At 39.0% G+C, this 24,266-nt stretch overlaps 1 protein-coding gene across 3 annotated transcripts in view; it reads left to right on the top strand.

Annotated features, from left to right (window-relative positions):
* PPP2R5E (protein phosphatase 2 regulatory subunit B'epsilon) overlaps positions 1-24,266 on the top strand; it is a 146,245-nt gene that overhangs the window by 57,171 nt on the left and 64,808 nt on the right. For all 3 annotated transcript variants that reach the window (XM_046647464.1, XM_046647465.1, XM_046647463.1), the window contains exon 3: positions 22,108-22,304. In XM_046647464.1, the coding sequence (XP_046503420.1) occupies positions 22,108-22,304 (197 nt within the window). The remainder of the gene's footprint in view (positions 1-22,107; positions 22,305-24,266) is intronic.

The following is a 24,266-nucleotide window of genomic DNA, read 5'->3' as shown; positions in this document are numbered from 1 at the left end:
AACTTGTGTCGGCCTCATTCTACATTAAATACTCTGTTAGGAAGATTAACCCTTCCAGGTGGTCCCTCTAGTGTATGTTGTAGGTATTGGATGAAAAAATAGAAGTGGTTAGTGATAAGCCAGTTCATATTACTCTTTAGCACAGGTGACACAGAGTACAGGTGCCAGATTGCCCAGGCCTGAAGCTCAGCAAGGCCCTGTTCTAGCTGTGTGACTGAGAGCAAGTTACTAAATATCTCTGGGACTCAATTTCCTGTATGTAAAATAAGGATAATAATGCCTAGTGCACAGCATTGTGGAGAGGATTAAATAAGTTCATACACGTAAACTGCTTAGATCAGTGACTGTCTCAGAGTTGGTGCTTACTAAGTTTTTAGTTTTATTATGTATGCATGATGTGACTGGGAAGGGATGACTCATTCCAGATTTTTCAGAAAGAACTAATTATTGTGAAACAGGAAATGGCGCTTCTGAATGTGTATCTTTTTCTTCATACCTGATCTATCCTTGGTTACTCTTGCTTATTTTGGTTTGTTTGTTCATTAACAGCTATCTTTTGACATTGTTTATAGTGTTGCAGATCCTAAAAGGGCAGATTGTCTCTGGGAGATCATGGTATTTTCAGTAGACAATAGATGGTGAAAAATACTCTGGTGAGGGTTGTGTGAATGAGGTTCTCTTGGCCCATCTGGATCTATGAACAATCTCTAGATAAGGTACCTGGTTTCATTGGAAGTTTGAAACATACACATTTTTATCTGTGCTCTCCATTCCCACAGAGAGTCTGGTGCATATTTTTCCAGGTTTATGTAATGGGAGAATTTCTGACATCTAGAGGAATGTTATTTAATACGGACTCTCCTGAGCTTGCTACCCTTGGCCCTTTTTGAAGAGACATTGTCATTCACATGCCATGCTTGGTAACTCTCAAGCCTTTGGACTTCAGGGAGGGTCAAGAAGTGGCTCAGAAACTATCGCTTGGTCAACTTTGTGGTATCAGGGTGCACTAATGGTACAAGCAAGCAATGTAAATAGTTGGAACTTCACAGTAAGGTATTTTCTCTTTTTATCAAGATGAGCTTTCTTTTTCAAGACCTGTTGATAAATGCTTGCCTTGTTATGCTGTGAAAATAGAATAAGATGTGGCTGAAGGGGCTCCAAATGATTTGCCCATTTTATGTCTGAAATTCCTGTTGTTAAAATTAGGCCGTTGAATGAAGCCATTTTGTTATTGTTTCTGCGAAGTCTTTGCAATAGTATACATATGCTTCTTCGTGGGGGTAAACTTAGCCCTTTAACAGCTAAGGTAATCGACCACCACATTTTCAGAGGGAAAGGCAGACTTTTGTGGGTCTGGAAAGGTCATGAGCACAAGATGTGATCATGGTGAAAATACTGTGTGCCTTGGAGATTGGAGGCGGGCAGTAAAAAAGGGAAGTAGAGGCTGAGGAGGACACATTCATTGCTCTGATCTCCACATTCCTGCTGCCGCATTCATCTCTCCAGGTTAATATCAAGTAAAGATTCCATTTTGTTGTAAAATTATCATACCTTCTGCTTCTGTGTAAGGAAGCTGTTTCTACACCATAGTTATTGAGCCATGCTAATAAAATGGAATATCTTACAGCCTCAATTTTCTTATCAGTAAAATAGGAATATTAATGCCTACCTTGCAGGATTTTTGCAAGGCTTTAATGAGAGAACATGTGGAAGGACCCTGGCTGAAATGTCGTAGGGCCTCACCAAGTGCTTTTTCCTTTCCTGTCTCTTAACTTGGTCCATGAAGCTTGGGTACTTAATTCCATTTTTCTTGAATTTTTTGCTTTTGTTTATATATGTTAGTCTTGCTTCCCACCAGACTAAATTTACGAACAAGTACCGTTTCTTTCATTCTCTGCAGTATCTGCTCTTATAGTACCTTATACCTTTTCTTCATAGTGCAACCTGTTTTACTTTTGTATTTATTTATATGACAAGTTAATTAGGTTTTCTTCCCTTTTGGTCTGAAGCTTCATGAAGGCTAGGATCTTGTTTGATTTTTCTCAGAAATGTATATTTAAGACCTAGACTAGTGCCTGCCATGTAAAAAGTGTTCTGTAAATATTTGTGGAATGAATGAATGAATGATTGATGGTTAAGTTAAACATAGTAGGTTCTAAGCAAACACTTGTTCTGGGAAGGTTGAAACTCCCTATCATATTCCTTCCAGACTTAGCCTGAAGCCTTGTAGGACGCTATAAAACGTTTGCAAAAATTTACCTAAGACCTTAGATCTTTAAATAGCAGGGTGTGTGGAAGAGAAAAAGGGTTCACGGAATACTTTGAAGTGGTTCAGCACTTAATGTTAGTTTAGTGGGAGGTCAATAGTGTTATGAATATGTTATTGTAAATAACTTTTTAAGTGTAAGTTACTATTGCTTTTAGCTAGTATTTATCAGTATTAACATCTGTGAATATAATTATTAATTTAAAATTTAGACTCGAAGGACAAAGTTGTCAAACATTGCTTCTTTTTCTTTCCTTTGCAAACTTTGCGTAAACCTGATGGTATCGGAAGGAACTTTGGGGACGGGTGAGATCTGGGTGTGTCCTGGTCTTGGCAGTTCCCGTCCAGATTGTTGAACTCTTCATAAATTCTTACCTTTCTGTCCCAAATACTCTGCTCTGTCACTCATTCCTCCAAATGCTCAGCCTCTTGGCCCTGCAGGGTTGTGTGTCTTAACGGCGGAGTCACTTTACGTGTTGAACCGAGGCAGCACCTTCCACCTTTCCCCTAATCACATTACAGTCTTATTTTGAACTAATCTCACTGGATATTAGTAGGCTAAGTTCAATATTATTTTATTCAAATATGGCCTATACAACTGGACACACACACAAATGGCACAAAAGGGAAGAAAAGAAACCCTATATGTGCCAGCTGTTTATGTTGTTCATTTGTTAAGTATTTGTTTAAAAGCTGACGTTTGTCGAACATTTTCCCTGTGCCAGCTGTTGTGTGAGACATTTTGTGTGTTATCTCATGAAATTCCCGAGCTATCACTGTGACAGAGCTATTCGTCGACTCATTTTGCAAAGGGTACTAAGGCCCAGCAATGCTTTTTAACAACAACAATTTAGCAGCTAAAGTTTGTTGAGCACCTGAAGTGTTCCAGACATTGTTCTGTGTGTTTTTATCCGCTCACTTAATCCTTAAGTCAACCATATGAAGTTGATACTGTTATTATGCTCCAATTTACCTATGAGAAGGCTGCGGCACAGACACTCACCTGTGCTTTCCCAACTAGGAAGTAGCAGAGCCAGGCGTGGAATCCAGGCAGTCTGATTCCGTAGCCCATTGTCTTGGCTGCCGCACCACAATGCCCCCGGTTGCCCAGCTGGTACACGGTGGAGCCTGCTAGGAACCCAGGCCCTTTGACTTCAACGTCTGGGCCTCTGTGGCCCAAAGGACACCCTCAGCCCCCTGGAAGAATGCCAAATGGGTTTACATTTTTTTCAAGTTCTCAATTGTGCTGAAAGAAATTGAATTTGGCATTGTAAGTGTTTCTGTGATGTTGCTCCAGAATTACAACTGACAGACTTTTGAGATAGTGGACTTAGTTGCCCAGCTTAGTTTTAATGTTATTGCTCTTATAACGCCAAATCTTATTTCTCAAATTTGGCTGGCTTTTTAAGTGGAAGATACAGTTATATAACATGTCTTCTGACAGGAAAAGTCATTTTTAGTATAACTGAAGAGAGGATGTTTGTACTACCCAGTGGCGGGTCTCCCTAAGCCCTAGGGTACCACATTGGGTGTAGAATGCTGAATTATGTCCAGATTCAGAAAAAAGGCTTGTGCTTAGAATTGCATCATTAGCACGCATATCTTTAGGTCTCAGTGATTCTTCCTGCCTTGATGACAGACGTTTGTGGCAGGAAATCAGTAGCAAAGAAGGGACTTATGTTGTAAATATTCTGACTCAAACTGCTATCATAGCTTACTATTCAGTGTTTTAAAATGCATTTCTGCTCTGAAGGTGTTAAGTTTTCCAGACACATTCTTTGTCTTTTTGAAAATCTTTGTATTACTGTTCTTTGTTTTAATTTTGAAGTCATGCGCTCACAATTGGACATACTTGTTTACATGCATACATAAATACACATGTAAGTTTCTGTTCTCTGTGGTTTTATGCTTGACAGTACTGTTTTTATACACACTAGGAAATAAGTTTTAGAGTGAATTTCATTCTTAGTATGGTGTTTCAAATTTGAATTTTGGATTTCCTCAACCCTTATATTTATATTTAGTTTATATCAAGTAGATAGTATCCTTTGTATGAAGCGTGGGCGAGTTCTACAATCACTGGGGTGTACTACATGCCATCACTGGATTTTCTAGCCCAGATTATGATTTTAATTATAAATGTACTTTCTTTATTACTCTTGGGATTAGAGGCTATTCCACTATACTCCCCCAGTCCTGTGTCACTCTCAGGAGCTTAAGGTCTCATATTTAAAACTCCCGACTGAGGTTCAGAAATAGCATCTCTAAGCTGGCATTGCAATGTTGGATTGACTCTTTTTTGTACTTTAAATCTTTAAAAAAAAAAACAGTTTAATGCTGTCTTTGGTGTCAACCGTGAGTTGTGAAGTAACAGACAGTGATGTTAATGTGATATCTATCTATCTAATTTGTTTTTAAACCTCATATCATGCTATTAAAATGGCTGCAGGTTCATCCCATTCTGAACTGATTCACATTGATGTTAATCCTCAAAACAAATGGAAAGTAGACAGGCCATTTTTATCCCTTGTAGAGGTAATCTCTGGAGGAGAGCAGAACCCTTAATTAACTGAAATACTTGAAAATAATGTGTTCTCTTATTGCAGGTTTTTTTTTTTGGTGGTGGGGGGGGTCAACCAGAGGGTAAGCGCTTGCTGAAAATCTGTAAGTCCATTAATTTATTTCTTTACCTTATAACCATTGCGTAAGTAAAAATAGTCTTTTTGAAGATTTTTGTTGTTCATACTTTTTGAACCTGGCTGAAAATTGGGCTTCAACAGTGCTGACTCTCGAGCACATCCTGGAAGTTTGTTCTATTAATTCTTTTTTATCAGATTATGATTTTATGGTTTACTTCTTGTCTTAAAAGCCAAGTACGGAAGAGAAGACAAATTATGGTTATTTGAGAGTTTTAAATAGATGGCCTTTGTTTAATTGGAGTTTGATATTATTAGAATAAAATTTCAACAAAAATTTAATGTTTCTAGAAACTTCAGAATTTATTTACTTATTTTTTGATGAGGAAGATTGACCCTGAGCAAACATCTGTTGCCAATCTTCTTCTTTTTTTGCTTGAAGAAAATTGGCCTTGAACCAGTCCTCCTCTCATTTTGTATGTGGGATGCCACCACAGCACGGCTTGGTAAGTGGTGTGTAGGTCTGTGCCCAGCATCCGAACCCGCGAAACCCTGGGCTGCCAAAGCGGAGCGGGTGAACTTAACCACTACGCAGCCAGGCTGGCCCTGAGAATTTATTTTTTAAATGGTTTTAAAATAATTTTTTAAAGGTGTGCCAAAAATAGTAAATGTAAGTATTTGCTACACAGAAAATAGTTTTAATAAGAGTATAAAATAGGGAACTGATTCCATACCATATCTTGTAGATACTTGATAGATGTTTGTCAAATGAGTGATAACTGTTGGTGAAAAGCAGTTTCCACCCTGCAAATGGCTTTCTTGTTTAATCCTCACTCAACCCTTTGAAGTACATTTTATCAGTTTCACAGGTAAGGAAACTAATGCTCAGAGGACTAAGTGGCTTGTCCAGTGTCACCCAGTAAAGGTGCAATTCTAGTTGAGAACCAAAATCAAAGCCAAAGTCCTTCCAAGTGTGTCACAAGGCCCAAGACGATCTCCTGCAGCTCCTCGTCCCTCGCCCTTCTGACCCATCTCCCCACTTTCCACTCAGCTTCCTGCCATGTTCGTGTCCTTGCTGATCCTCACATTCACCAGCACGCTCTCTGCTGCCACAGTACCATGGCACTTACTATCTACCCCTCTGCTCAGGCACTTTTCCCCCAGACACCCCTTGGCTGACTGCTTCACCTCCTTCAAGAATTTGCTCAAATTCCATCTTCCAGGTGAATACTCTGTTTGAAATCATACTTTCCAACCCCGGCATGCCTAGTCCTTGCCCTGCATACTGTTTTCCCCCATAGCACATAACATATAATGTATTTATTTATTATCTTTAGTTGCAATATTTGTCTCCTGCTAGAAGGAAAGCTCTGTGAGAGAAGAGATTTTTGTCTCTTTTCTTCATTGTGGTATCCCAGCAGTGCTTGGACCTCAGTGGGTGTTCAGTGACTAGTTGGTGAAGGAATGAATAAATGAATGCAGAGCCTTTGCCCTAGACTTGCCCACTTTTCATTTATTAATGGTATACTTGACAAAAGTATCAGGTTAGTTTTGCTGTGGAGGGCATTCCAAGTTAGACTGCTTCATCTTCATTTTGAATATTTTTCTCTGTTGTATTGTTCTCTCATTCTTGACTAGAAGCCATTTTATTTATTTATTTTATTATTTTTTTTTAAAGATCGACAGCTGAGCTAACATCTGTTGCCAATCTTCTCCATTTTTTTTTTCTTCCTCTTCTCCTCAAAGCCCCCCAGTACACAGTTGTGTATTCTAGTTGTGGTCCTTCTAGTTCTGCTACGTGGGACGCTGCCTCAGCGTGGCCTGACGAGTGGTGCCATGTCTGTGCCCAGGATCCAAACCAGCGAAACCCTGGGCCTCCAAAGTGGAGCGTATTAACTTAACCACTTCGCCGCGGGGCCGGCCCCATTTTATTTATTTTTAAAAGTCAGCTACATTTTTAAAATAAAGTCTTAGACAATAACGCATTGTTTTATTGGATATTAATGGGGGAAATAGTTCAAGGAACTAAGGAACTGTGCATTTTTAAGTTGGGTTTTTGTCAAGTAAGCTGGCCTTTTTTTTCTTTTTAAATTCATAAATGTATCATTAAAAACCATCCTAGTTTTTTATTTTTGTTTATTTATTTCCAGCTTTTTTGAGATTTAATTGCCATAGAACATTGTGTAGGTTTAAGGTGTACAAGGTGCTGATTTGATGTGTGTCTGTGTTGCAGAATGATTACCATGCAGCCTTAGCTTACACCGCCATCATGTCACGTAATTACCATTTCTTTTTTGTGGTGAGAACATTTAAGAGCTACTCTCTTAGCAACTTTCGAGTACATAAAATAGTAGTATGGACGTAATCACCATGCTGTACTTTAGATCCCCAAAACTTACTCGTCTTGTAACTGGAGGTTTATATTCTTTGACCATCATCTTTCTATTCCCCCCCCCGCCCCCCACTGCCAGCCCCTGGTAACCACCATTCCTGTCTCTGTTTCTATGAGTTCAGCTTTTTTAGATTTGACATAGAAGTGATAGCCCACGGTATCTCTCTTTCTCTCTCTGACTTATTTCCTTAGCCCATCCTACTTTTCTTCTCTTTTTTTTTTTTTGAGCAAGATTAGCCCTGAGCTAACGTCTGCTGCCAATCCTCCTCTTTTTGCTGAGAAAGACTGGCCCTGAGCTAACATCCATGCCCATCTTCCTCTACTTTATATGTGGGACGCCTGCCACAGCATGGTGTGCCAAGTGGTGCCATGTCCGCACCTGGGATCCAAACCTGCCAACCCCGGGCCGCTGAAGCAGAACGCGCACACTTAACCGGTGCACCACTGGGCCGGCCCCCCATCCTAGTTTTTTAATTTAGTTTTTCACTACGTGGTGCTGTAAAGTGAGATATTCCTCTACTATTGCAGGGTATGTGATTATCTTCTCAGCTTTAATGGTCATCTAAGTACAATTGGAACTAGTACTGTCTTTAAGGCTAGAATTCTGTTTTCTGTGCTAATGGAAAAATGTTGAAACAAAGGACTCATATGGCCCAGAGATTCCCAAATAGAGGCCCATGGAAAAGTTGTTACTGGTACTGGGCAAAGTGAAAAATAAGTAGAAGAGAAAGAATATCGAGGAAGAGAATGCATGACTCTGTGTGTGTATATGCACGCATGTGTGTGCGTGCGTGTGTATAGGACTGCCACGCTCCTTTTTAAGGAAGGATTGTCTGTTGTTCTGAGGCTACCGTTTCTCTTCTTTTATTATTCAGAAGATCCTTTTTTCTGTATGAAATTATGGTGAAAATAAATGATGGCTAGTTATTATTTTAGTGCCTTTACCTGAAGGAAAAAAAAGTCAACCTGTTCTTTTTTGTAGTTTTACTGGTATGTAAAATCCTCAAAAGAGGGAACCACTGACAGAGGTACTGTAGAACACTCTGTAAATCTTGCAGCCCCCTTTTTTGGTATAGTCCAGCATGCTTCAGGAATTAGTTGTATTCAAAAGGCCCTGGTCTCTATCCTCGTGGTGTCTCCATCTCTGGAAATAAGCCTTTAGGAAATGAATTAATAATAGAGAGATTGACTATGTCAGTCAGAGGCTTTGGTGGCTTCTGGCCTGGGGGTGAGTTTGGTGGCAGGAAAGTAATCTACACCTATAATTAGATCAATTATAAACTGATCAATTTTAAAATGTTTTATTTCTGGTCCCGACAAGTTTCAGTGACTGCCTTGGCATTAGAAGATAAAGCATGAGGGATAGCTAATGAAGGATTGGAAACAGAAATATTTATTAGATGTGTGTGGGGGGGGTGTTCACTTGCACGTGTTTCTGTTTATTCTGATTGGAACATTTTGTCAAAATAATGTGAAAGCCCTGATTCCTGTAATTTTGCTGCTTAGGCCACTAGTCTGCCTCAGTTTTGACCTTTGGGTTTTGCTTATAAATTGGAGAGCATGGGGGCTGGCCTCGTGGCAGAGTGGTTAAGTTAATGTGCTCTGGTTCCGTGGCCCAGGGTTTTGCCGGTTCAGTTCCTGGGCACAGACCTAGCGCTGTTCATCAAGCCATGCTGAGGTGGCATCCCACATGGCAGAACTGGAAGGACCTACAACTAGAATATACCACTATGTGCTGGGGGGGCTTTGGGGAGAAGCGAAAAAAAGGAAGAAGATTGGCAAGAGATGTTAGCTCAGGGCCAATCTTTTTTTTTTTTCTCCAATGGAGTTCATAATCGTTTACATCAATGTGAGATTTCAGTTGTACATTATTTCTTGACTGTCACCACATAAGTGCTCCCCTTCACCCCCTGTGCCCAACCCCCAACCCCCTTTCCCTGGTAACCTCTGAACTGTTTTTTTTGTCCAAGTACTTGTTTATGTTTCCACATGTGAGTGAAATCATCTGGTATTTGTCTTTCTCAGACTGGCTTATTTTGCTTAGCATAATTCCCTGTAGCTCCTTGCATGTTATTGCAAATGGGATGAATTTGTCTTTTTTTCTGACTGAGTAGTATTCCATTGTATGTATATACCACATCTTTATCCAGTCATCAGTTGATGTGCACTTGGATTGCTTCCATGTCTTGGCTATTGTGAATAGTGCTGCAGTGAACATAGGGGTGCATACGTTACTTTGGATTGTTGATTTCAAATTGTTTGGGTAGATACCCAGTAGTGGGATGGCTGGGTCATATGGTATTTCTATTTTTAGTCTTTTGAGGTATCTCCATACTGTTTTCCATAGTGGCTGCAGCAATTTGCATTCCCACCATCAGTGTATGAGGGTTCCCTTCTCTCCACACCCTCTCCAACATTTCTTATTTTTAGTCTTAGTCATTATAGCCATTTTAACAGGCGTAAGGTGGTATCTTGGTGTAGTTTTGACTTGCATTTCCCTGATGATTAGTGATGTTCAACGTCTTTTCATGTGCTTGTTGGCCACCTGTATATCTTCTTTGGAAAAATGTCTATTCATCTCCTCTGCCCACTTTTTGATCAGGTTGTTTGCTTTCTTATTGTTCAGATGTGTGAGTTCCTTATATATTATGGAGATTAACCCTTTGTCAGATATATGATTTGCATATATTTTCTCCCAGTTGGTGGGTTGTCTCTTTGTTTCGATCCTAATTTCTTTCGCCTTGCAGAAGCTTGTTAGTCTGATGAATTCCCACTTGTTTATTTTTGTTTTTGTTTCCTTTGTCTGAGAGGCCATAGTATTTGAAAAGATCCTTTTTAGTTCGATGTCAAAGAGTGTACTACCAATATTATCTTCCAGGAGTTATGTAGTTTCAGGACGTATCTTCAAGTCTTTGATCCATTTTGAGTTTATTTTTGTGTAAGGTGTGAGATAGTGGTCTACCTTCATTCTTTGGCATGTGGCTGTCCAGTTTTCCCAGCACCATTTATTGAAGAGACTATCTTTTCTCCATTGTATGTTCTTGGCATCTTTGTCGAAGATCAGCTGTCCATAGATGTGTGGTTTTATTTCTGGGCTTTCAGTTCTGTCCCATTGATCTGTGTGCCTGATTTGTACCAGTACCATGCCATTTTGGTCACTATGGCTTTGTAGTACATTTTGAAGTCAGGGATTGTGATACCTCCAGCTTTGTTCTGTTTTTCTCAGGATTGCTTTAGCAATTCAGGGTCTTTGATTGCCTCCTATGAATTTTAGTATTCTTTACTCTATTTCCATGAAGAATGTCATTGGGATTCTGATAGGGATTGCATTGAATCTGTAGATTGCTTTGGGTAGTATGAACATTTTAACTATGTCTGTTCTTCCAATCCATGAGCAAAGAATCTCTTTCCATCTCTTTAAGTCATTATCAATTTCTCTCAGTAATGTCTTATAGTTTTCATTGTATAAGTCCTTCACCTCCTTGGTTAAATTTATTTCTAGCTACTTGATTCTTTTAGTTGTGATTGCAAATGGAATTGTATTCTTGAGTTCTCTTTCTGTAAGTTCGGTATTGGGGTATAGAAAAGCAACTGATTTTTGTAAGTTGATTCTGTACCCTGCAACTTTACTGTAGTTGTTTATTATTTCTATTAGTTTTCCGAAGGACTTTCTGGGGTTTTCTATATATAAGATCATGTCGCCTGCAAACAGCGAGAGTTTCACTTCTTCACTCCCTATTTGGATTCCTTTTATTCCTTTCTCTTGCCTAATTGTTCTGGCCAAAACCTCCACTACTGTGTTGAATAAGAGTGGTGATAGTGGGCATCCTTATCTTGTTCCTGTTCTCAGGGGGCTGGTGTTCACTTTTTGCCCATTGAGTATGATGTTGGCTGTGGGTTTGTCATATGTGGCCTTTATTATGTTGAGGTAATTTCCTTCTATCCCCATTTTCTTAAGAGTTTTTATCACAAATGGCTGTTGGATCTTGTCAAATGCTTTCTCTACACCTATTGAGATGATTGTGTGGTTTTTATTCCTCAATTTGTTGATGTGGTATATCCCGTTGATTGATTTGTGGATGTTGAACCATCCCTGTGTCCCTGGTATGAATCCCATTTGATTGTGATGTATGATCCTTTTGATGTATTGCTGAATTCGGGTTGTCAAAATTTTGTTGAGAATTTTTGCATCTATGTTCATCAGCCATATTGGCCTTTAGTTCTCCTTTTTTTGTGTTGTCCTTGTCAGGCTTTGGTATCAGAGTGATGTTGGCCTTGTAGAATGTGTTAGGAAATGTTCCATCCTCCCTAATTGTTTGGAATAGCTTGAAAAGTATAGGTATTAAATCCTGTCTGTAAGTTTGGTAGAATTCCCCAGGAAAGCCATCTGGTCCTGGGGTTTTATTCTTTGGGATGCTTTTGATTGCTGTTTCAATCTCTTTCTTTGTGATTGGTCTATTCAGATTGTCTGTTTCTTCTTGACTCATCTTTGGGAGGTTGTAAGAGTATAAGAATTTATCCATTTCCTGTAGGTTATCCATTTTTTTGGCATATAGTTTTTCTTAGTATTCTCTTATAATCCATTGTATTTCTATGGAGTCTGTTGTTATTTCTCCTCTTTCATTTCTGATTTTGTTTATTTGAGCTTTCTTTTTTTCTTTGTAAGTCTGGCTAGGGGTTTGTCAATTTTATTTATCTTCTCAAAGCATCAGTTCTTTGTTTCTTTGATCCTTTCTACTGCCTTTTTTGTTTCAGTAGCACTTATTTCTGCTCTGATTTTTATTAATTCTCTCCTTCTGCTGACTTTGGGCTTTGTTCTTTTTCTAATTCAGTTAGGTGTAATTTGAGATTGCTTATTCGGGATTTTTCTTGTTGTTAAGGTGTGCATGTATTGCGATGAATTTCCCTCTTAATACAGATTTGCTGCATCCCATATGAGTTGGTATGGTATGTTATCATTTTCATTTTTCTGCAGATATTTTTTGATTTCTCCTTGAATTTCTTCAATGATCCATTGCTTGTTCAATAGCATATTGTTTAGTCTCTACATCTTTGTCCCTTTCTCAGCTTTTTCTTGTAATTAATTTCTAGCTTTATAGCATTATGATCAGAGAAGATGCCTGTTGTTATTTCAATTTTTTAAAATTTGTAGAGGCTTGCCTTGTTTCCCAACATATGGTCTATCCTTGAGAATGTTCTGTGCGCACTTGAGAAGAATGTGTATTCTGCTTTTTTGGATGGAGTGTTCTGTATATGTCTATTAAGTCCAACTGGTTTAGCTTTTTGTTTAGTTCCACTGTTTCCATGTTGATTTTCTGTCTGGATGATCTATCCATTGATGTGATTGCGGTGTTGAGGTCCCCTACTATTATTGTGGGTTTTTCTTTTAAAGATGTTATTTTTTTCCCTTTTTCTCCCCAAAGCCCTCAGTACATAGTTGTATATTCTTAGTCGTGGGTCCTTCTAGTTGTGGCATGTGGGACACCACCTCAGCGTGGCTTGATGAGTGGTACCATGTCCACGCCCAGGATCCGAAGTGACGAAACACTGGGCCACCTGCAGTGGAGCGCATGAATTTAACCACTCGGCCACGGGGCCGGCCCCTATTGTGTTATTTTTGATATCTTCTTTTAGGTTTGTTAATAGTTGCTTTATGAACTTTGGTGCTCCTGTGTTGGGTGCATAGATACTTATAAACATTATTTCTTCTTGATGGAGTGTCCCTTTGATCATTATATACTGCCCTTCTTTGTCTGTCTTTACCTGCCTTATTTTGAAGTCTACTTTGTCTAATATAAGTATTGCGACACCTGCTTTCTTTTGTTTGCCATTAGCTTGGAGTATCATCTTCCACCCCTTCACTCTGAGCCTGTGTTTGTCATTGGAGCTGAAATCTGTTTCCTGGAAGCAGCAAATTGTTGGATCTTGTTCTTTAATCCATCTTGTCACTCTGTGTCTTTTTATTGGAGAATTCAATCCCTTTAAATTGAGGGTGATTATTGATGTATAAGGGCTTAATGCTGTCATTATATCCTTGTTTTCCGGTTTTCCTGCATTTCCTTTGTTTCTCGTCCTTTGTGTTTTGGTCTACCCATTGAATTATGTAGTTTTTTATGATGTATTTCTTTGTTTTTTCCTTGTTTATTTTTTGTGTCTCTGTTCTGCTTTTTAGTTTAGTGGCTAATACAGTTTGTATTCAGAATCTCATGTATAAGATAGTCCATTTTCTGATGGCCTCTTATTTCCTTAGTCTAAACTGATTCAGTCCCTTCCCTCCTCCCCTTCTAAGTTGTATTTCTATCTTATTCCAACTTGTGTTGTGAGTTTGTGGTTAAAGTGACAAGATTGTCTTTGTTTTTGGTGTTTTCCTTCCTTTTGGCCTAATGCTTTAGTTGAATATTTGATATCCTATTCTGATTCTGTCTACCTATTTATCTCTTTACTCTGTGTTTTGTGACCCCTTCTTCCCTTTTTTTCTTTTTTCAGGTATGAGGGCCTTCTTGAGGATTTCTTGTTGGAGAGGGGGTGGTCTCATGGCTACGAAGTCCCTTAGCTTTTGTTTGTCTGGGAAAGATTTAATTTCTCCCTCATATCTAAAGGATATTTTTGCTGGATAGGTATTCTTTTTTTTTAAAGATTTTATTTTTTCCTTTTTCTCCCCAAAGCCCCCCCGGTACACAGTTGTGTGTTCTTCATTGTGGGTTCTTCTAGTTGTGGCATGTGGGACGCTGCCTCAGCGTGGTCTGACAAGCAGTGCCATGTCCGCACCCAGGATTCGAACCAACGAAACACTGGGCCGCCTGCAGCGGAGTGCGCGAACTTAACCACTCAGCCACGGGGCCAGCCCCTGGATAGGTATTCTTGGCTGAAGATTTTTATCTTTTACGGTTTTGAATATGTCGTTCCATTCTCTCCTAGCTTGTAAGGTTTCTGCAGAGAAATCTGCTGAAAGCCTAATAGGGGTTCCTTTGTAGGTTATTTTCTTCTGCTTTGCTGCCCTGAGTATTCTTTCTTTTTCTTTCCTTTTTGCCAGTTTTACTACTATATGCCTTGCAGTAGGTCTTTTGTTTTGTTTTTTTTTTAAAGATTTTATTTTTCCTTTTTCTCTCCAAAGCCTCCCGCCCCGGTACATAGTTGTATTTTAGTTGTGGGTCCTTCTAGTTGTGGCATGTGGGACACTCCCTCAGCATGGCTTGATGTGCGGTGCCATGTCCGTGCCCAGGATCTGAACCGGTGAAACCCTGGCTGCTGAAGCAGAGCATGTGAACTTAACCACTTGGCCATGGGGCCGGCCCTGCAGTAGGTCTTTTTACATTGACAAATCTAGGAGATCTGGAAGCTTTTTCCACACATATTTCCCTGTCTTTCCCTAGATTTGGGAAGTTCTCTGCTATTATTTCTTTGAACATGCTTTCTGCTTCATTCTCTTTCTCTTCACCTTCTTGAATACCTATAATTCTTACGTTGCATTTCCTCATTGAGTCAGATATTTCTCGGAGACGTTCTTCATTTCTTTTTAGTCTTAGTTCTCCTCCTCTGGAGCATTTTAACATGTCCATTTTCGATTATGCTGATTTGCTCCTTTGTGATGTCTACACACATTGATTCTTGTTTATAGTTTCAATCTCTTTTGTGAAGTAGCTCCTGAATGTGTTGAATAGTTTCTCTATATTCTCTTTTACCTCATTGAGTTTTTTGATGATAGCTATTTTGAATTCATTGTCGTTTAGCTTACATGTTTCTGTGTCCACAGGCTTTGGGGAGAAGAAAAAAGAAAAGGAGGAAGATTGGCAACAGATGTTAGTTCAGGGCCAATCTTTAAAAAAAAAAGAATTCCTCTTAAAAAAAAATCGGAAAGCATGTATTTATCCATTTTGGGGAAAGGAAAACTGGAGAGATCCATGAAAGAATATTAATAAATACATGTTGATTGTCCAAGCTGGGAAGAATAATTAATATGTTGATATTATTTAAAACTTTAATTTACCCAGCTACCATTGTTCAGTAGTTTAAGGCTGATTTTATGCTGTTTAAGTTTAAAACATGTAAATACTGGTAGAAAAGTCTGTCAAGTTTTCCTTTATCTTTAGATTACAGCTTTTCTTAAATAACTAACAATGACAGTTTATCCATAGCTCCAGTGGTGGCAGTGGTTATCAGTTGCTGTTGTTTATCACAATCATCATTGTTATTGGGTGGGCTCTGGACTAAGACTACCTGGGTTTGGATACCAGCTGTAGCCCTTTCTAGCAGGCGGTGTTGGCAAGTGACTTAGCTGTTCTGGGCCCCAGTTTTTTCATCTGAAAAACCGGGATGTTAATAGCGGCAACTCCTAAAGCCTTCTGAGGATTAAGCGGGATGATGTATGTCAGGAGCTTAGTGCAGTGCTCTCCAATAGTAAATGTTCATTATCATTGTCGTCCTTCTTTGTACCTTGAAATATCAGTGCTGGCCTTCTCTGCCTTTCAGTGTGTTGTTTAATTAATACTCACGCCTTGGTCTCATTCTTTTGATACACTATTTTATCTATGTTGCCATTCTATGAGACATGTTTTGCACCTATAAAAGATGTGTGTGCTAATCATCAATGAAGTGTATCTCGATCTTCCTGATAGATTGGAAGGAGTTCTGAATGCAGCCAACTGTACATTCTCTTATTTATAGCTGAGGCCAAGAGGAATGTTTGCAGTCTGGTGGCTGTTTCCAGGAACCTTCCTTTGCTTGGAAACGGAAAGGTTTCACTGTTAGCTTTAAATAAACTGAGAGAGAAAGAATTTGAAAGGTAGAGAAGATGAAAGAAGGATTTTACAGTTATTACTTTAAATACAGTGCTTTTCAACCATGGCCACACATTGAATTCACCTGAGATGCTTTATGAAATACCGATACCTAGTGGTGGAAGCAGCACGCCACCAGCAGCACCACCACCATCAACAACAAATGGTTTTGAACCCACGACTTTGAGTATAGTAATAAAGTAATTGGAATGGTCCAGTGTTTAATACTTCTTTCAGCTAACGTGGTTAGTCTTGGGTTAGTTTCTTAATATTTGTTTATTTACATTGAAGTATCTTGTGTAATCAGTGTGTTATACTTGGATGCAGTTCATATGATGTGAAACCTAATTATTTGATTCATCATAAAGATTTATGTTGTCTCCTTGTTTTGTTGAAATATTGGTTACATCTGTGATTTTTTGGGTGTCAAAAGCAATTCCTAATGGAAGCATAGTTCTACTAATAAAATAGGATTCTTTTTAGTTTTCCGGAAATATGTGCTACAAAAAGGGAATGCTGCCGATATCTGTGTTTAGAAGTAAAGTTGGTGGCCAGGATTTGGATAGACCCCATGGCCAAGAAGTTAGGCATTTTACCATATGTGCTTGCATACCATGCTTTAGTCCTTTGAGGCTAAGTCAACTTAATATTTTTGTACTAAGCTCCCCTTAGCACTGAGACTAGTTTTCTTTAAATCTAGGCTCATTGCCTTATGCAAGTAGAACTCTCACTGACTTTGCTGAAGTTCTGGAGGGTTGTGTGTGAGGGACTGACAGCATACGTGGTTGGGGATTTGTATACCTTAGTGAATGTTCTAAGGGATGAGGTAGAGGGGGTCAAAAACCACATTTACATCCTCAAACTATGGGTACCTTTATTTTTTGTGAGAATTGGAGAAATGGATAGAAAAGGGTAATATCTTAGGACTGTTTCAGGTGAAAAGCGTTACTTTAGAAAGATTTTATTTCAGATCTTTTGAATTGATGTAACTGGTTATAAATATTGTTCATTAGGAGCTCAAATAATGTTACTGCTTAGCTTTCAATGCAAACTTGAGGGTTTTATAGAAATATTTATTGACTGTATTTCCACATATGTTTTAACAGCATATGTGTAAATAAGTTACCAGCCCCATCTTTTTTTAAACCAATCTGCCTTCTTCCTGTGATATTGTGGCTAATAAATATCGTGATGTGGGCCTTCTTTATTTATTTGGTTGGCATATTTGCAAGTGTGAATTTAACATTCTGGTACAACTTCAATTGACTAGAGTCCCAGAGCACCAAATCCAAAGGGCACAGGGCTCGTGTTTTATTTTCTCTACCTTTGCTACTTTTTGCTTTGCAAAGTCTTGACTGAGTCAGGCCCCAAGGGAAGATGGGCTGATATTGGACCCATGATCCTGTGCCCCACACATCAGATGGGATGGAATAATGGAAGCTTTTGACTGGGGAGGAATCAGCTGCTTTGGCCAATTATAAACAAACAAATAAACAAATAATAAATAAAGAACCTGCCCTTGAGATCATAGTGATAGGGAGGGGAGTTTTGTGTGTGTGTGTGTGTGTGCATGTGTGCATGTGCATGTGATGGAGGGGCACTGTGGCTAAAATATATATACTTTCCATTGACTGTTCTTTAGATAGAATAAGAATCTTTTGTCTCTTAATCTGAACTTGCATCCTCCCTCTACTGTTGAATTTTTTTGCCCATTTTTCCATTACTTGTTACTCTTGTAAATTTTAAAATTATTTGGGTATGAACACCTTGGAGGTTGGGAGTAGTTATTTTCCCGAGCTTATTGATGAAAATGTATGGGAGGAGGCTGGGAGATGGTTATAGAAAAGACACATGGGAGAAAATGACTAATGCTCAAAAAGAAAGAGAAGGACAATGCAGAGAGAAGTATAGCTGCCAAGTGGATTCAGCACTTAGCTAGCTGGTCACTACGTTATTTTCTTGGGTGAGAAACAGTTCCAGAGCAATGGAATCTGACCTTATGGAATCTTATCAAGCTATGATAATTGGATCAGTTATTCTCTCTTTAAACAAATACTAACATTGGATGGTTTGGTGGTTGTGCTAATGACCTTCATGGTATTACATAACCACTTATTGATTCCTCATTTTTTATGGTTGTGATTCTGTGGGATCCCTCTCCTAGGGGCAGAGACAGCCTGTGCAGGCCAGAGGTTTCCATTAGAAGAGAGACGACACAAGCATCTGCTGCCTGGTCCACTTTGGGATTCAGAGATGATCTTTAATTTTTCTAGTTTAGATTTATTTCTAAATGTTTATAATTTGTTTTTTTTTTTCTTTAAGTTACTAAGTGCTTAGATTTTCAGGTGGCTTGGAATTTGGGAGGTGGGTAGCTTCGAGTTGTTAAAATCTGATGTTACTGCATTGTAGTCAAACTATTGCTTGTCTGATTTCTTCTTTGTGACATTTATGAGATTTTCTTTATGGTCTAGTACCTGATACTTTTTATAAATGTTTCTTTAAAAAGAATGTTTGTGTCTGCTTCTGGCACTGGTTCCATAGACATTATATTTATATCACTGAAACCTTCTCCACTACTCAGAGTGTGTTCCTTCTTTGATCCTGGCCTGTACTACGTTTTCATATTCTATCTTTTCATATCCCACGGGGACTAGGGAGATGAAGATGAGGAGGTTGGGAGCAGCATAGCTATGTGGGGCAGTCTGAGGGCTAGACATTAGAGGAAGAGCCCTTTGCTTGGACTGTTGCTAGTTAGGTGATCCTTCAGCATGAATGAAAAAAGTAATTTTTAAAAAATTGTTGCTATAAAGGAATTAGCTATTTGAGGACCCTCCCCCCCTTTTGGTTAGTCTTGACTACTTAAATTCTTTAATTTTAGGAAAGGAGATCATGTTAGAAGAATTTGGTCTGTGATAAAGGATAAAGCACAACTTGTTGCTCTATGTGTTAATCTCTGGGGAATGGGCTAGAAGGGTCCTGCATGATCCTTTATGAATGGGGTATGTTGGAAATTAATTTGTTGATTTATTTCTGTGTTCTTGCTCTTTTCTCTATGCACATACCCTGTTTTATGGGAAATGGTATTATTCTTGCCTTTCACTGAGTTGGAATGTTGCATGGTGGTGAAGAGTTCAGACTCTGAAGCCAGTCTGCCTGGGTTTGGATTCTGTCTCCACTACTTATTAGCTCTAAGACTCTGGGCAAGTCACTGAATCTCTCTGTGTCTTGGTTTCCTCATCTGTTAAATTAGAAATAGTACCTACCACATAGGCTTGTTGTCAGGATTAAATAAGACATAATATATGTAAAGTGCTTAGAATAGTACCCAATAAATGTACCCAGTAGTACTCAATAAATGTAAGCTATTGGCAGATGGATAGTCTGCTTCACATTTAGCTATGACATTATATCAATTTGGATAAATAAAGACTAAATTTCAATTGCCTAACATTAAAAAAAAAAAGGACTAAATGTTAACTGCCTGAATTTTTTTAAATAGCCAAATATATGGATCTCTTGAGTATTGTTGCAGTGACCACAAAGATTAATAGTTGTTGTCACTGCTTAAATGATTGTTTGCTTTTTGGAGGAAAGGCTGTCATTTATAGATGCTTTCATAATTCATATGTGCTGAATTAAGGCGTTCTCCGTGTAGATTGTCTGATTTTTAAGCTTTATTAAAGTTACTATATCAAAAATTGGATTAATTCAAATTTTTCCTGAAGATTTTAACTTTAATGTTACATTAACAAGCCTTTTCTGGTTCCCTGTGTAGCATCAAAACTCCCATTCAGCTTCAAGGTATGGGGTCTGATTTAGAACTTAGAAGACTTAAGTAATTAACCGTGGTGGTCCTGAGCATGTAATTAGCCGTTGGTTAAGGATACGTAGTCATATGCATAAGCAACCTTGTTTACTTTTCATTTGTTTATATATTTATTTTAAACACCTGAAGCAGGAAGCAATTAAAGAGAAAGCTTGGTCTGACTATAAGAAATTTAGTTCTTTTTTTTTTTTTTAAAGATTTTATTTTTTTCCTTTTTCTCCCCAAAGCCCCCCAGTACATAGTTCTATATTCCTCGTTGTGGGTCCTTCTAGTTGTGGCATGTGGGACGCTGCCTCAGGGTGGTTTGATGAGCAGTGCCATGGCTGCGCCCAGGATTCAAACCAACGAAACACTGGGCCGCCTGCAATGGAGCACGCGAACTTAACCACTCGGCCACGGGGCCAGCCCCAAGAAATTTAGTTCTTGTAGTCTAAAGCTGAATACTTTGAAAGTGATTAAGTCTAGGGGCATAGAATAAGACTTATCTCATGGCTTAACTCAAATCCCAAAGTCTTTGACTGTAAGATACATTAGGCCTTTGGGGACCTATGGGGGTGGTGGTGGGAGGGGAAACTCATTGGTTAAGAATAATTTCTAAATTTACAACTTGTTTTTGCTGAGAGTTGCAGTGATGCTATATACCTTCAAAAATACTGACTACTTCTTGACCCCTTATATCTGGCAGAGAAATCCTGTATTTTCAGATATCTTGTCCACTCTCCTCTAGGCTGACCCCAAAGTCGATGTCCGTAGGCAGTGTTCTGGGGGAATTATCCATGAGGCTCTGGGTGTTTGGGCTAGCACTTGGGTTGTGGGATATGAGGAGGAGAAGAGGGTTGTGGAGAGGAGTTGTGTGGATCCTGTGAATAGGAATCTAACCCTCATTCCCTTCTGCTGGGGCTGCTGGTGGCTATAAGGTGGGTGCCATTGGCTGTTGCACTTACCTCCAGGGAGCAGGTGGCCCACACTGTGAGGCTGCAGTAAAGCTTTTACTGGGAGTCAGGCAGCTGAGGCTGGTTGTGAGTGACTGGCCAAACATTGTTCAAGTCCCTCTTGAATAGTACAAAGGGAATATGGGAATGTGGTTAGAGACCCAGGAGCTGTTCCCAGCTCCATAACTTAATCACTGTGAGATCTCAATGATTGTCTCTAATTTTCCTGTTGAAAAATGGAGAATAACAATATAATGTCACCTGCTTACCTCTAAGAGTGTTCTGAGGATTAATGAGCTAATTGCCTTTGATGAAGGCAGCAGACCCTACTCTGGTCATAATCTCATTCCCTTTCCAGGAAAGCTCCAGTTTGGGGGAGTAAAAGAGTAGAAGGAAAATAGGAATGGAATGGGCTATCTCCAATTTAGTTGGCGTGTTTCAGGTCTAACTATAGATCAGATTTCTGTTGTAGCTGGGGAATTTTAACCTAAAATTTCTACATATTTTTTAGAAATGACACCAAACCAAATGTCTGATTTGCTGTTTGTGGGAAAAGAACAGGTGTTTATTCTGAGACCATATTAATGAAGATGTTAGTGGTTTTTTTTGCACTATAACGGAAGAAGATGGGTCAAAAGAGGGAACATAGATTTAAGTGGAGTTTGCTTTTATTGTCCATTACTGATGTGCTCTTTTTGAGAGAATTGGTATTGCTTTGTTTTGTTGATTTTCCAAGTTTCTTTGACAAAGAAACTTCATAGATATCAAGCCAAAACAAAACAAAAAATATAAACACATAGACACAACAGTTGCTTTAAATACCAAGGATGTCAGCATGAAATTAAAATGAATCGATTGACATTTCTGCTTCGAAATTTTTTAGTAAAACTAATTTAAACCAACAGTGAAAACTTCTGCCTTTACCTTGTAATGGACAGTGTGACCTTTTTCAGTGCTTTTGGCTTAAGGGTGTTGACATTGAGGTGGTTTTGGTTAAAATTGCTTCAACTCGCTAATGGCTCTTGGGATTTTGGTCAATCTTTGGTTGTGGACTAGCAAATGCTGTCAATTGTGTTGGTACCATGTAGTTTTCAAACACAAGGTCTCTAAAGTAGTGGATGTTGTATCCCCTCCCACCCATGTGTGACTGTTAAAAAGAACACTGTTGTCATGTGAATTCTTATTTTTTTGAGCTTGTTTTTGAAGTAAGTTTCACAGAGAATTCCTGTTACCTAGAAATTGATGACAGACTTACACCATTTCCTTTTTTTTTCTTAGACGTTCCATCCTCAGAGCAGCCTGAACTGTTCCTAAAGAAACTTCAGCAGTGCTGTGTCATTTTTGACTTCATGGACACGCTATCTGATCTTAAAATGAAAGAATACAAGCGCTCCACTCTTAATGAACTGGTGGACTACATTACAATAAGCAGAGGCTGTTTGACAGAGCAGACTTACCCTGAAGTAGTTAGAATGGTGAGTTTCTTTTTTTCGCCGCGGACACTTTTAAGCACCTTCCATAGCGACTCACAGGTGTATTTATTGCCGAGTCAGGTCACTGGAGGTCCCCTCCGCAAATAGGAGCCAACCTTCTGAGAGCTAAGCATAAGTAGTCGGCGCAATACGGAATGTGAAGAGCATGATTTCATGAGAATGAAATCCAGAACTTTTCACCTACGGCAGTACTGGAGGAATCAGTGACTTCAAAATGTGAAGCCAAGATTGCCAGGGTGTTACTGGATTTCTGGCATTGGGAAAAGAAAAGACACAGGAGAATCAACCAAAGTTTTAGATCTGTGTTCGAAAAATAATCAAGCCTGTTGGATATCTTGATTTTTTTTTCTCCCTATTCGTTGTGGTATATTAGAAATGGCTTTAAGCTTAATAAAATTGTGATTTGTAGAATCCAGTTAAAGCCTCTCGTGGCTTTATAAACTAATTATTATCTTTAGAATCTGAAAATCAGGGGTGATGTCTTTCGTTATTTTTGAACAGTGTCTTGCACTTTTTGCGGTTGTTAGGAGTTATGAGAAGAAATATTATTAGCATAATGTAAGCAATTATGTTCTTATTGTGTCAATAATTATATTAGTTTTTCAAAAGCCAAGCCAAAATATGATTTTCTGTTAGATTTCTGTGGGAGGGTTGCTTTCCTTGGCATCCTAGAAGATCTTGGATCTAGAGAGGGCATGCCATTCGAAGAGGCAGGGCTGGTCTGCGAACTCCTGCAATTGTGCTGCAGAGATCCAGAGGGCTCAGAGTGCTACTGGGAAGCCCGTTGGGGAATTTGGCCCACTCTCTGTGTACTGCTGAAAATATATCTAACTTTTCTATTTAACTCTTACCATTTGTATTCAACAAATAAAGAAAGGAGACCCCTGTGATGGAGTAGATATGGTTAAAAATGAATAGTTCATATTTGGGAAGAGACCTGAATTATCACAACTTGAGAAACTATGACTGATATATGAAGCTCATTTCAAAACAATGTCCAGTGGATTCCTCAGGTCCATATCTGAGCGTTGTTGCATTTGTTGTTAATTTACAGGGATGTAGTGTGCTAGAGTGTTTTGTAGATTAACTATTAACATTGTGGCTCTTGAGCAGTGGTTCTCAACGAGGGGCGATTTTGCCTCCCAGGGCACTTTAGCAATGTCTAGAGACGTTTTTGGTAGTCACAACCAGAAGTGGGAGCGGGGTGCTTACCACCGTCTGGCAAGTAGAGGCCAGGAATGCTGTTAAACATCTTATAATGCGCAGGACAACTCTCATAACAGAGTTACAGCCCCAGTGTCAATTGTGAATATCCCAAATGTGAATAATGCCACTGTTGAGAAACCCTGCTCTAGAGTTTGCATGCTGTCTAAACCTCTTAACCTGATACTTAGGATCTTCTCTAGTCCACCTGCCTTCTGCAGAGCACGGTCCTTTGGTGTTAGCCTACTCACGTCCTAAGCCAACAGAGGTATCCACTGTTAATAACTTTCTTCTGTATCTTTCCATGAATAGTCTATGAATATGTAAGCATATACAAGCATATACGTATAAATATTATTTTTTGTAAACACACAGATGCTGGCATACTGTACATACTCTCTGTACCTTGCTTTTTTCACTTAGCAATATATAATGTATATTGGTACATATAAAGCTGCCTTGTTAATTTTTATAGCTGCATAATATTTCATAATGTGGATGTACCATAATTTATTTAACCGATGCCCTGTGAATATCCTTGTACACACATCACTTTGCCCTTGTGTGAGAGCATCTGTGTATTTGTTGATTTATTTTTTAATAGCCTATATCTTTTCCCTGTTTCTGGACCTTCATGTATTCCCTGCCCCCAGCCTCTAATTCTGATTCTCCCATTCCTTTCAAGACCTGGCTTAAAAATGCTATCACTGTTTTCTGAAAAGCCCAGAGTTTTCTCCTTTC

Source organism: Equus quagga, chromosome 20 (assembly GCF_021613505.1).
Source record: "Equus quagga isolate Etosha38 chromosome 20, UCLA_HA_Equagga_1.0, whole genome shotgun sequence".
In the NCBI taxonomy this organism is placed as follows: Eukaryota; Metazoa; Chordata; class Mammalia; order Perissodactyla; family Equidae; genus Equus; species Equus quagga.
The sequence above is the reverse complement of the archived record's forward strand: the minus strand, read 5'-3'. Positions and strand labels throughout refer to the sequence as shown.